The sequence below is a fragment of the Thalassophryne amazonica genome, chromosome 15, assembly GCF_902500255.1.
Source record: "Thalassophryne amazonica chromosome 15, fThaAma1.1, whole genome shotgun sequence".
Lineage (NCBI taxonomy): Eukaryota > Metazoa > Chordata > Actinopteri > Batrachoidiformes > Batrachoididae > Thalassophryne > Thalassophryne amazonica.
In genome coordinates, this window is record NC_047117.1 from 59,525,759 (window position 1) to 59,540,351 (window position 14,593).

Sequence of the window (14,593 nt, forward strand, 5' to 3'; positions counted from 1 at the left end):
GATATTATGAGGACTGCTTTTTTTCACCTGTGAAACATAGCGAAGATTCGTCCCATCCCGTCTGGCTGATGGCTGATGCAGAGACTCTGATTCATGCATTTGTCACATCGAGATTGGACTACTGCAATGTTCTATTTTCTAGTTTACCACAGTTTACCACTGGTTGAAAATGCTTCTGCCAGATTCTTGGCAGGAAACAGAAAGTTTGACCACATTACACCCATTTTACACCCATGTACATGATTTCTTTGTTTTTTTATTTTCTTCACTAGCTTCCTGTCTCTGTGAGTTTGGATTTTAAGGTTCTGTTACTAACCTATAAAATTATTCACAGACTAGCACCTCCATACTTAGCTGACCTAATTAAACCCTACGTACCGGCTGGGCTCTGTGTTCTGAGGATGCAGGACTACTTCGTGTCCCTAGGGGGAATAAAACATCTGCAGGCCACAGAGCCTTCTCTTATTGTGCACCTGTTTTGTGGAATGATCTCCCTACGGAAATAAAACAGTCAGGTTCTGAAGAGACATTCAAGACCAGACTTAAGACCATCTATTTTCCCTCTTGTATGGCTCCCATACTGGAATGTTGAGGAACTATGCTTCTTATGCTTTTAAATCATTTCATTAGTAATGGAACAGGTCCCTACCTCACTTCATCAAAATTCTGGGTCTGTCAGTGACGCTTAGGGCGAGTGGCCGGCGACCACCTTAGTATTCTCTCTGTTTCTGTGTCGATTTATTGGTGGTGAACTCATACCTTAGGTGGAGTTTTTCCAGCCAATTGATTCTGGGGTTTTTTCTCTCTGTCCGAGGTAAGTTTTTGTTAGTCCCACATGTGACATATTATTTCTAACAACAACACATTTCTGTAAACAGTGGCTACAAGAAGTGTTTGTGCATTTGTTACCAAGCAGGAATATGTCATTGTATGGGCTCTTACCTGAAGCTGAGAGGCATCCAAGCAAGAGAAAAACAACCACCCACGAGAGAGAGAGAGAGAGAGAGAGAGAGGAGAGAGAGAGAGAGAGAGCGAGCGAGAGAGAGAGAGCGAGAGAGAGAGAGAGAGAGAGAGAGAGAGAGAAGCATCACTGCATGTCTGCTTTCAAGGAGGTTTTTACAGATATTTCCCTTGTGAGTGTGTAAATGTCCACATTAATAAAGAAATCGATACACAATGTCCACATCAAGAGAATATTTTAAACAACAGCCGCTCAACCTCCTGTCTGTTACACAACACATACATAAAGGCAGTTAACAACACTAACTGAGAGACTGTGTGTACTACACATCAGTGTTGTGAAATTCAACATACATTTCTACCTCTGTGAGTGACTCATGTTAGCAGGGTAACAAGCAGGGTAATAATCAGTGAAACTGTTTGTGTGCAGGTACGTATAATACAAGCATCTGCATACAGTTCATCCAGAAAGTATTCACAGTGCTTCACTTCTTCCACATTATGTGTTACAACCTTGTTCCAAAATGGATTAAGTCAATTTTGTTCCTCAAAATTCTACACAATATACCCCATAATAATTTCAAAAGTTTTTTTTTGTTTTGTTTTTTTTTAGATTTTAGCAAATTCATTAGTAAACCCCCCCCTAAGAAATCATATGTACATAAGTATACACAGGTTTTGCCATGAAGCTCAGAATTGAGCTCAGGTGCATCCTGTTTCCACTGATCATCCTTCAGATGTTTCTACATCTTAATTGGAGTCCACCTGCAGTAAATTCAGGTGATTGTACATGATTTGGAAAGTCACACACCTGTCTACATATGAGGTCCCACAGTTGACAGTGCATGTCAGAGCACAAACCAAGCATGAATTCAAAGGAATTGTCTGTACACCTCTGACACAGGATTGTCTCAATGCATATATCTGAGGAAGGGTACAGAAACATTTCTGCTGCTTTGACGGTCCCAATGAGCACAGTGGCCTCCATCATCTGGAAGAAGTTCAGATCCACCGGGACTCATCCTAGAGCTGGCTGCCCATCTAAACGATCGATCCGGGGCCTTAGTCAGGGAGGTGACCAAGAACCCGATGGTCACTTTGCCAGAATACAGCAGTCCTCTGTGGAGAGAGGAGAACCTTCCAGAAAGGCAACATCTCTGCAGCAATCCACCAATCAGGCCTGTATGGTCTTGAACTCTTTGCTGTGAATGCCAGGCATCATATTTGGAGGAAACCAGGCACCATCCCTACAGTGAAGCATGGTGGTGGCAGCATCATGCTGTGGGGATGTTTTTCAGCAGCAGGAACTGGGAGGCGAGTCAGGATTGGGGGAAATATGAAGGCAGCAATGTACAGAGACATCCTGGAAGAAAACCTGCTCCAGAGCACTCTTGACCTCAGACTGTGGCGACAGTTCATCTTTCAGCAGGACAATGACCCTCAGCACACAGCAAAGATAGCAAAGGAGTGACTTCTGGACAACTCTGTGAATGTCCTTGAGTGGCCCAGCCAGAGCCCAGACCTGAATCTGATTGAACATCTCTGGAGAGATCTGAAAATGGCTGTGCACCGACACTCCCCATCCAACCTGATGGAGCTTGAGAGGTTCTGCAAAGAGGAATGGGCAAAACTGCCCAAAGATATGTGCACCAAGCTTGTGGCATTATACTCAAAAATGTTGTCATTATGGGGTGTTGTGAGCAGACTTTTTTGGGGAAAATGAATTGACTCTATTTTGGAATAAGGCTGTAACATAAATTCTGGAAGAAGTGAAGCACTGTGAATACTTTTTGGAAACACTGTGTACCATAGGCAGGAGTAGTAAGGGCTGTGTAGGCTGGAGGTATACAGTATTTTCTATTACACCTCTTTTGGAAGTCATAATTTGTCAACTCATGCATTCATTGAAATGATTTTACTAAATTGAATATTGATTGCCTTGCTATTATCACAGCACTCCACTTTAGTGATTGTGCTCAGACAAAGATGGACTCACTCCACACCTGTGCATCCTTTTCTACAACTCCAGGTAGCATTAAACTCATCAATGTTTTCATGACCAAAAGGAAAAATAAAGTAGTTGGCTTATTTTTACAAGAGATGAATGAAGGTGTCTGTCACCACACCTTTTAGTAGCAAAGGACAAAAACTATTTACATTCATTGTACACGAAAATATAAAGTAATCATGTTTTCATGACACTGAACTACTGCACACTGAACTATATGAACAGAAGTATTAAAGTTGAATGAGCCAAATCATGTAAAACACAGTCCATGTTAAATTACAACAGCAACAAGTCGCAGTAACATAGATAAAGGAATCAGTACGTCAAGATGTGGAAGCAAATTGTAGTATTTAAACTATATTATTTAAAGGGTGCATGATGCCAGACTTTTGCAGATAATTAATATGCTGATATACTGATATATGCAAACTCATTTTGTCCATTGTGGGTCAGGTCAGGTTTGTAAGCATATGTATACAGTGAGGAAAATAAGTATTTGAACACCCTGCGATTTTGCATGTTCTCCCACTTAGAAATCATGGAGGGGTCTGAAATTTTCCTCTTAGGTGCATGTCCACTGTGAGAGAAATAATCTTAAAAAAAAAAAAAAATCTGCAAATCACAATGTATGATTTTTTTAATAATTTATTTGTATGTTACTGCTGCAAATAAGTATTTGAACACCTGTGAAAATCAGTGTTAATATTTGGTACAGTAGCCTTTGTTTGCATTTACAGAGGTCAAACGTTTCATGTAGTTTTTCACCAGGTTTGCACACACTGCAGCAGGGATTTTGGTCCACTCCTCCATACAGATCTTCTCTAGAACTTTCTGCTTTGGAGTTTCAGCTCCCTCCAAAGATTTTTTATTGAGTTCAGGTCTGGAGACTGGCCAGGCCACTCCAGGACCTTGAAATGCTTCTTATGGAGCCCCTCCTTAGTTGCCCTGGCTGTGTGTTTGGGGTCAGTGTCATGCTGGAAGACCCAGCCATGACCCATCTTCAATGCTCTTACTGAGGAAAGGAGGTTGTTTGCCAAAATCTCGCAATACATGACCCCATCCATCCTCCCTTCAATACGGTGCAGTCGTCCTGTCCCCTTTGCAGAAGAGCACCCGCAGAGTATGATGGTTTTCTTGGGGTTGTTCTCATCCTCTAAACATGGTAAGTGGAGTTTTTCCAAAAAGCTCTATTCTGGTCTCATCTGACCACATGACCTTCTCCCATGCCTCCTCTGGATCATCCAGATGGTCACTGGTGAACTTCAAACGGGCCTGGACATGTGCTGGTTTGAGCAGGGGGACCTTGCTGCCCTGCAGGATTTTAAACCATGACAGCATCATGTGTTACTAATGTAATCTTTGTGACTGTGGTCCCAGCTCTCTTCAGGTCATTGACCAGGTCCTCCTGTGTAGTTCTGAGCTTTCTCAGAACCATCCTTACCCCACAAAGTGAGATCTTGCATGGAATCCCAGACCAAGGGAGATTGACTGTCATCTTGTTTTTTCCACTTTCTAATAAATAATCATAACAGTTGTTGTCTTCTGCCACGCTGCTTGCCTGTTGTCCTGTAGTCCATCCCAGCCTTGTGCAGGTCTACAGTTTTGTCCCTGGTGTCCTTAGACAGCTCTTTGGTCTTGCTATGGTGGACAGGTTGGAGTGCGATTGATGATTGTGTGTGAACAGGTGTCTTTTATACAGGTAAAAAGTTCAAACGTGCAATTAATACAGGTAAAGAGTGCAGAATAAGAGGGCTTCTTAAAGAAAAATTAACAGGTCTGTGTGAGCCAGAATTCTTGCTGAATGGCAGGTGTTATGTTACTGCTGCAAATACTTATTTGCAGCAGTAACATACAAATAAATTATTTAAAAAATCATACATTGCGATTTCCGGATTTTTTTTTATTTTTTTAGATTATGTCTCTCACAGTGGACATGCACCCAAGATGAAAATTTCAGACCCCTCCATGATTTCTATGTGGGAGACCTTGCAAAACCGCAGGGTGTTCAAATACTTATTTTCGTCACTGTATGTGGACAGGTGTGGGTCTTTCCAAATCATGTCCAATTAACTGAATTTAACCCCAGGTGCACTCCAATTAAGCTGTAGAAACAACTCAAGGATGATTAGTGGAAACAGGATGCACTTGAACTCAATTTTGAGCTTCATGGTAAAGACCGTGAATACTTATGTACATGTGATTTCTTTGATTTTTATTTATAATAAATTCACAAAAAAATCTAATAAAAATAAAAAGGAAAACTTTTTCACATTGTCATTATGGGGTATTGTGTGCAGAATTTTGAGTGAAAAAAATCCATCCATTTTGGAATGAGACTGTACAATCAGACCAATCGTACCTCTTGAAGTAACCTTCTATCTACTGCAGCCAGGTGAAAAATGGGTGTCCTCTTGGCCTTCTCAAGCTGCTGGGGTCCTCAACATAGAGGCACCTGAGTGCTGCATTATGTCCAGAGAAATGTGGCCCCTTGGCCAAAGTGTCATACCTGACGTTCCCTCACAAAGCAACAGGCATTTCTCATCTGAGTCTCCCAAACCAATTGTTGGACGCAGTCAGAGATATCCAACAATTCTCTGATAAGATATGGTACCAAAGACATCCAGTTGTTGCTTTAGATCATTGGTTAGTGTCCAAGTCTCACAAGCACACAGCAAAAACAGGAATTGTTCTCTGGGAACCAATAACAATCTTAACTGTTCCGTTTTGATGTGTGCGATTTGTCGTTCTTACCTTCCACATGCTGGCTTCCTTCCCGTAGACGACAGCCATGTTGTTGACTTTGTTCTGTTGGATGCTTCTCTTCTCAGTTTCGTTCAGTTCCTCCGAAACGAAGCCCATGAATGAGTTGTCAGGTGTGTGAGCTGCATGTGTGTGCAGGAATGTATGTGCATGTGCAATGTGTGTGCGCACATAGTGAAGGAAATGAGAGAAAGTAAAGACAGGAGAGACAAACAGAATGAGTGTGAGTGAGAGGCAGAAAACAAGGACTGAAAAAGAACACGATTTTTTCTTGAGTTTACTGGCGACGCCCATGTGATTACAAATTAAGACTATGACAGAGCCAGCTGCTGTTAACTGACAAAGACTGGCAGAGCAAATGTGTTTTAACTTTTACAAGTACTATCAATAGGTAAGTATGTATATATATATATATATATATATATACGAGGTCTATTAGAAAAAAAACAACCTTTTTATTTTTTTAAAAAACTTTATGGATCTGAGTCACATGAGATTGCATCAGCCAACCTTGAACCTTAGCGCGCATGCGTGAGTTTTGTCCCGCCTGTCAGCTGCGTCATTCGCCTGTGAGCAGCCTTTGTGTGAGGAGTGGTCCTGTGCGTTCGGCGGATTTTTCTTGCAAGGAAAATGGCGGAACGATTGGAGCAGCACTACTGCATCAAATTTTGCCAGAAACTTGGCGACAGCCAAGTGGAAACCATTCGAAAGATAAAGACGGCTTTCGGGGATGAAGCTATGGGCACCACACAGATTAAGGAGTGGTACAACTGATTTAAAGATGGACGCGTAACGGTGGAGAGCGTGCTGCGCTCTGGCCGACCATCGATGTGCCGAAATGACGAGATCATTTCCAAAGTGAACGCTGTGGTGATGCGGGACCGTCGAGTGACCATCCAAGAAATTGCGGACGAAGTGGACATCAGTACTTTTTCGGCACATTCCATTGTTACAGAAGATTTGGCCATGAAGCGAGTGGCTGTGAAGTTCGTGCCGAGGTTGCTGACAGCAGAGCAAAAGCACCTCCGTGTGGAAGTCTCACAGGACATGCTGGACTCCACACAAAGTGATCCCAGCTTTATGGACACTATTATCACCGGCGATGAGTCCTGGGTGTACAGGTACGACCCGGAAATGAAATTCCAGTCGTCACAGTGGAAGCATTCCACGTCGCCACCACCGAAGGCGGCGCGCCAAGTGCGCAGCAACGTGAAGGTAATGCTGACTGTTTTTTTTTTATTCCTGCGGTGTGGTACACCACGAGTACGCACCACAGGGTCAAACAGTAACGAAGGAGTATTACAGGGATGTCCTCCGTCGCCTCTGTGAAGCTGTACGGTGCAAGAGACCGGAGTTGTGGGCCACAGGAAATTGGCGCCTCCACCACGACAATGCTCCAGCTCATTCCTCCAACTTGATTCGGACTTATTTGTCTAAAAACCAAACTCCTGTGGCTCCAAAGGCTCCATACTCTCCTGACATGGCCCCTTGCGACTTCTGGCTGTTCCCAAAAATTAAAAGATCATTAAAAGGAATGCGCTTTGAGATGAGGGAGGACATCATGGCTGCAACAATGGCAGAGCTGCGCACCATCCCAAAAGAGGTGTTTTTGGAATGCTTCCAACAGTGGCGACACCGCTGGGAGAAGTGTACATCGAGGGTGATTAGGTTTCCAACCCTCCAGGTAAGCCAGTTTTTTTCCCCGGCAAAAGGTCGGATACTTTTCTAATAGACCTTGTGTATATTATACACATATATATATATATATATATATATATATATATATATATATATATATATATATATACACAACCCCTGGCAATAATTATGGAATCACCGGCCTCGGAGGATGTTTATTCAGTTGTTTAATTTTGTAGAATAAAAGCAGATCACAGACATGACACAAAACTAAAGTCATTTCAAATGGCAACTTCCTGGCTTTAAGAAACACTATAAGAAATCAGGAAAAATAATTGTGGCAGTCAGTAACGGTTACTTTTTTAGACCAAGCAGAGGGAAAAAAATATGGACTCACTCAATTCTGAGGAATAAATTATGGAATCACCCTGTAAATTTTCATCCCCAAAACTAACACCTGCATCACATCAGATCTACTCGTTAGTCTGCATCTAAAAAGGAGTGATCACACCTTGGAGAGCTGTTGCACCAAGCAGACTGACATGAATCATGGCTCCAACACGAGAGATGTCAATTGAAACAAAGGAGAGGATTATCAAACTCTTAAAAGAGGGTAAATCATCACGCAATGTTGCAAAAGATGTTGGTTGTTCACAGTCAGCTGTGTCTAAACTCTGGACCAAATACAAACAACATGGGAAGGTTGTTAAAGGCAAACATACTGGTAGACCAAGGAAGACATCAAAGCGTCAAGACAGAAAACTTAAAGCAATATGACTCAAAAATCGAAAATGCACAACAAAACAAATGAGGAACGAATGGGAGGAAACTGGAGTCAACGTCTGTGACCGAACTGTAAGAAACCGCCTAAAGGAAATGGGATTTACATACAGAAAAGCTAAATGAAAGCCATCATTAACACCTAAACAGAAAAAAACAAGGTTACAATGGGCTAAGGAAAAGCAATTGTGGACTGTGGATGACTGGATGAAAGTCATATTCAGTGATGAATCTCGAATCTGCATTGGGCAAGTGTTGGTGCCGTTCCAATGAGATTTATGAAGATGACTGCCTGAAGAGAACATGTAAATTTCCACAGTCATTGATGATATGGGGCTGCATGTCAGGTAAAGGCACTGGGGAGATGGCTGTCATTACATCATCAATAAATGCACAAGTTTACATTGATATTTTGGACACTTTTCTTATCCCATCAATTGAAAGGATGTTTGGGGATGATGAAATCATTTTTCAAGATGATAATGCATCTTGTCATAGAGCAAAAACTGTGAAAACATTCCTTGCAAAAAGACACATAGGGTCAATGTCATGGCCTGCAAATAGTCTGGATCTTAATCCAATTGAAAATCTTTGGTGGAAGTTGAAGAAAATGGTTCATGACAAGGCTCCAATCTGCAAAGCTGATCTGGCAACAGCAATCAGAGAAAGTTGGAGCCAGATTGATGAAGAGTACTGTTTGTCACTCATTACGTCCATGCCTCAGAGACTGCAAGCTGTTATAAAAGCCAGAGGTGGTGCAACAAAATACTAGTGATGTGTTGGAGCGTTCTTTTGTTTTTCATGATTTCATAATTTTTTCCTCAGAATTGAGTGATTCCATATTTTTTTCCCCTCTGCTTGGTCTAAAAAAGTAACCGTTACTGACTGCCACAATTTTTTTTCCTGATTTCTTATAGTGTTTCTTAAAGCCAGAAAGTTGCCATTTGAAATGACTTTAGTTTTGTGTCATGTCTGTGATCTTCTTTTTTTCTACAAAATTAAAACAACTGAATGAACATCCTCCGAGGCCGGTGATTCCATAATTTTTTCCAGGGGTTGTATATATATATATATATATATATACTCTGTCATGGGCTGTATACTGGTGTCATAGTCATCACCGGTGTGATAGAGTGCAACAACATGGATTGCAGAAAACTTTCCACACCATAACAAATCATATTCCCCTATAATACTACAGGCCTGGAGGGATGCCAGGCCAGAAAAAAAAAAAACTTTTTAATTACACCAACAAAGACTAAAGGCACCTTGACACTTCCATGGATTTATCCCTCACACCGCCGCACAATTCATTCTGCCAGTGCGACCCGCTTTGTCCCGCTGGATGCCACACTTTGTGCCACTGGATGCTGTGTTATATAAAATAATTATTTCGTAGCGGATTAACCATTTGCCCTCAGAACCTGGCTGATGAAACCACTTCTAATCTCTTCCAGAATCACAGAGTAATTTTTTTTACGGCTGCAGCTGTTCCTGTGCGCTTCATGAGGTGGTGATTGCATTTAGATTCATATTAAAGGTAATTATTACTAATATTTATATTGTAATGGTTTGGTAAAACAGTTGCATTTTCATTCCTTCTTATGAGTATCTGTAAAATTATGTTCATTTTAGATTTAACATCTCTGTGCAGCGCTGACGCATTGCCTTCCAGTGACACTTTTTGAATAGATTGTTCAATGTTCACGTGTAGTTCACGCAAGTGGCATGAGAGATTTTGAACATTTCGACATTGTCTTTGCGCACTTGCATGCAGCCACTCGCAGTTTACAAGTTGAAAGTTTGACCAGATTACACCCATTTTGGCATCTCTTCAGTGGCTTCCTGTCCCTGTGAGACCAGATTTTGAGGTTCTGCTACTAGCTTATAAAATTGTTCAAGGACTGGCACCTCCCTAACTAGTTGATCTAATTAAACCCTACGTACCGGCCCGGACTTTGCGTTCTCAGGGTGCAGGCCTACTTTGTGTCCCCAGGGTGAATAAAAAGTCTGCAGGTCACAGAGCTTTCTCTTATCATGCCCCTGTTCTGTGGAATGATCTCCCTGCATCAATAAAACAGTCAGATTCTGTAGAGAATTTCAAGTCCAGACTTAAGACGCATTTATTTTCTCTTTTGTATGGCTAACATACTGGCATGGTATGTTTCTATGCTTTCTCCCCTTTTAAATTTATTTTATCTAAATTCTGGGTCTGTTAGTGAAGATTAGGGCTAGTGGCCGGCAATCACCTTAGTATTTATTCTGTTTTTCTTGTTGCTTAATGCTGACAAATTATACTATATTTGTTGTTTTTCTGCCACTTGATTCTGTTTTTTTTTTTTCTCTGTTTGCAGTGTGGCTCCATCCAAAGATGGGTGTGGTGTCTGTTTCTGTAACCCTCCTGTCCTGTGCACTGGCAACATTTCCTGTATATTCCTTTTGTGAATTATTTTGTAAATTGTGTCGGTAGCATGGCCCAAGCAGAGGGTTGCCCATTTGAGTCTGGTCTGGTTGAGGTTTCTTCCTCAAATCATAAGAGGGAGTTTTTCCCCTGTCACCTGTGTGCTTGCTCTGGGGGTTGGTAAGGATAGACTTTACTTGTGTGAAGTGCCTTGAGACAACTTTGTTGTGATTTGGAAATCAACAATAAATCTGGTGCATCTGCATTGTGATATACAACACTGTGCAAAGGTTTTAGGCAACCAAGAGTTACAATAAAAGTAGTGTTTGATGTGCCTCCACATGCCCTTTTTTATTGATATGTCAACACGAAATCAGTTCCAATAAAAGTGATTATTTGAGCTATATTTTTATTCCATAATAATAATAATAATAACAATAATAATTTCTTGGAAGTGTACTGGCCACTACAATACCACACAAACAGTTGGAAATGATCATGCAGTATTAAAATGACTGCAAAACATGATTACTCATACTTTTAAGACCGCGTTTTTCTAAATGTTTTTGAGGTCCTGCGACTTATACTCTGGTGAGCATTATATACCGAAAAATCACACTAAATACTTGTAGAACCAACTTTTCATATCCACTATCATTAAAATTGAAATTCATCACACATTTAAATTATTTATGAACATTTAACAGGTTTTCATAACTTTTAATTGTTTTATGATGCATTAAATGTGCCCAAAACATTTGCATAGTACTGCATGTAACAGAAATACACCCCAGATTATTACAATTATTATTATAGTCATTACTGAGACTCGCATAGCACTTTCTCATGCCTTCCAATTGATAGTGATGCATTCCATGTACTTCACATATTATTAGAATTGTTTTATGTACATTATGGACAACAAGGATTATGGACATCCTTCTCCTCCAAAAACTTGGGGGAAAAAATAATACTGATATTAATTCTGTCACTGCCCAAAAAGGGAAAAATACCATGAGATTAGTTTTAGTTCATAATAATAATCATAGTTCACCTCTAGTATATTCATCATTTTATCGCATTATAATACAAAAGACCATCATCTACAGTCACAGTAACTGCCAACTGTTCCTTTTATAGCTTTATACTGCCAGCTGGTGCTGTAAATTATGTTTCCGTCTGTTCTCTCGCAAGTGTGAAGAGGCTGATAGAGACTGAGACAGTTATAAATATTTTGTACAGAAATGTGAGCTTATGCAGTTGGACATATTGATAGCTCCAGCTGTAGCTCAGTGACAGTAAATGTTCAAGCAGAGGAGAGTAAAGTGGTCTCATCTTCAGGCAGAGAAGCACAAACGCTTTGAAAACAGCAGATCAGACATATTGTGCTACATCAATCACAAAAAGTTCAGTTTGAAGTGAACGCTAGAGAAGGTGTGGTGTTGCTGAAAATAGCCGCATTAAAGTGATTGCGTCAATGTGAACAAGCAGCCAGTCCTGTCAGAGAAAGCACAACCATTAAACTGCCATCATTTTATCCTCATTAAATAAGTGTTAGAGCTTGTAAAAACCTCAGTATCTGACATATCCATGTTTTAAATTTTATTCTATTGAGTTATAAAATACAGATATTGTAACTGCCGAACTATTTCACACTTTCTACAAGGTCTGGTGGCCTCAGTGGCCCCCAGACCTAGGCTTTGGCAATAAAGGAAACTGACAAGCTTATTCCAAGCTACATGTAACTTCAAACTTCAAAACCTAAACACATATTGAGAGAGAGCGAGAGAGCAAAGGAAGAAGTGTCTGCTTTGGCTACATTTATACAAAATCCTTTCTGCAGGGTTGTGTGGAGATGTGACCATGTTATTTGAGTTTTACAATGTAACCTCTGAATTTTTTCTCATATGTAGTACATTTCAACCTTATTCAATGCTTGACTCACTCGACCATTTCCTAGCTTTCATTTTTTTCAGTTGTATTCATACAAAATCCTTTTAGTAGGTTTGTGTGGAGGTATAACTGTGTTAATAGAGTTTCAGAATGCAACCACTGCAGTGATGCGGTCGCTGTATCGGACCGTCATGGTGAAGAGAGAGCTGAGTAGGGGGGCAAAGCTCTCGATTTACCGATCGATCTACGTTCCGATCCTCACCTATGGTCATGAGATTTGGCTCATGACCGAAAGAACGAGATCGTGAGTACAGGCGGCCGAGATGAGTTTCCTCCGCAGGGTGGCTGGGCGCTCCCTTAGAGATAGGGTGAGGAGCTTGGTCACTTGGGAGGAGCTCAGAGTCGAGCCTCTGCTCCTCCATGTCGAAAGGAGTCAGTTGAGGTGGCTCGGGCATCTTTTCGGATGCCCCCTGGATGCCTCGCTGGAGAGGTGTTCCGGGCATGTCCCATTGGGAGGAGGCCCCGGGGAAGACCCAGGACACGCTGGAGGGACTACATCTCTCGGCTGGCTTGGGAACGCCTTGGGGTTCCCCCGGAGGAGCTGGGGGAGGTGTGTGTGGATCGGGAGGTCTGGGCGGCTTTGCTTGAGCTGCTGCTCCCGCGACCCGACTCCGGATAAAGCGGAAGAAAATGAATGGATGGATGGATTTTTAATTTTGACTTGCCTTGGTTACTTGAGGGGGCCCATAGAGCCACATGAGGATTTGGCACAAGTTTTATGGTGACTGCCCTTCCTGATAAGTCCAGTTCTACATGAAGAAACATGTGAACAGCTCCTGGTGTTCCTAAGTAGTCTCTCAGCCAGGTACTACTCAGAACATAGTCTGCTTAACTTCTGAGATATGATAGGGTCAGGTGTGCATAAAGTGGAAAAAACTGCAGTTTGTCTTCGATATATGGTCTTTAAATTTACAGATGTAAAAGACAATAGCATTTATTGTTTTTTGTCTCAACAAACTGGAGGGGATACACTTCTTCATTTTTCCATTCACTCACTGCATTTTACAGGGTCCATGCCTAGGCTTTTTCAAAACCTAGGAATATTCAATGTTATGTTTAAATTAATGTGTGGACTGGGTATTATCTGACAAGAGATGGAAAAACATTTTGAAAATGTTCCAGAATGTTGTAAAGAGAGAGATGTTGTCCTTACGGAACATGGTCATGTACTGCCTGGAATTGAGGTTCCAGTAACCCCAGTTGGTGCGGTAGCCATGAAGCGTCGCATATTCTTCATGATTGTAGGCTGGTTCTGTCCCAAATGTGTCAATCACCCGGATATGGCATCTGCTAAGACAAAACACAAACACCACAAAATTAAAGTGATTAAAGGGTTGAACTGAGGGTTGGCGCTAATGTGGTCAAAGGGCCTGCTGGGACCCTGACCATGACTGCACTATAATGAGTGCACAAGTTCCTTGAAAATCCTTTGAGATCATTCCTCAAAATCATTTGATATGTTTGTGTAAATTGAATGTACAACTACACTTCTAATGTGATTTTCCATCTAATTCGCTCATTCACATACCAAAGTCAGGGTGCTGCCATGCATGGCACTCACATGCATACCAGGAGGGACTCGGGGATAAATGACCTTGCTGAAGAGCACCCTACTATTTTTCCTGTTCAATCAAGACAAATGAACCTCTGACTCTCTGCTTTACATTGCACGTAGGGAAGGCACCACCATTTTTGATGCTGATGCTCATCTGTTGCCATAGTGATTTGCAACTCAGTGATACAACGTGACATGCAGTCATGATACGTAGTTTTCTTACAGGTAAAGAGTTGGATTTTGGACAGAAAAAGGAAGCGATGAAGAAAGGGAATGACAAAGAAAAGGGATTCTGCTGGGACATGTTACATGGCAGTGCCAAGCAGCTGCATCTGGAAAAAATTGTGAATGACTTAACGGTTCATGAGTGGATGAAAATGTCGACACACTACCGCCTCTTACATACACGGGGATTATAAATTATCTCATTTTTAGACCTTGCGTACACATTGTAAGAGTTTAAAAACTACAAGTGGAGGTGATGATCTAGTGGTTAAGGCGTTGGGCTTGAGACCAGAAGATCCTCGGTTCAAATCCC

The 14,593-nt window shown here is 41.4% G+C and overlaps 1 protein-coding gene across 2 annotated transcripts in view; it reads right to left on the reverse strand.

Moving 5' to 3' along the window:
* LOC117525718 (alpha-1,6-mannosylglycoprotein 6-beta-N-acetylglucosaminyltransferase B-like) overlaps window positions 1-14,593 on the reverse strand; it is a 473,200-nt gene that overhangs the window by 40,606 nt on the left and 418,001 nt on the right. The window contains exons 10-11 of one of the 2 annotated variants that reach the window (XM_034187646.1): window positions 13,654-13,790; window positions 5,720-5,850 (exon numbers count right to left, since the gene is read on the reverse strand). In XM_034187646.1, the coding sequence (XP_034043537.1) occupies window positions 5,720-5,850; window positions 13,654-13,790 (268 nt within the window). The remainder of the gene's footprint in view (window positions 1-5,719; window positions 5,851-13,653; window positions 13,791-14,593) is intronic. The other variant, XM_034187647.1, reaches the window with a different exon arrangement.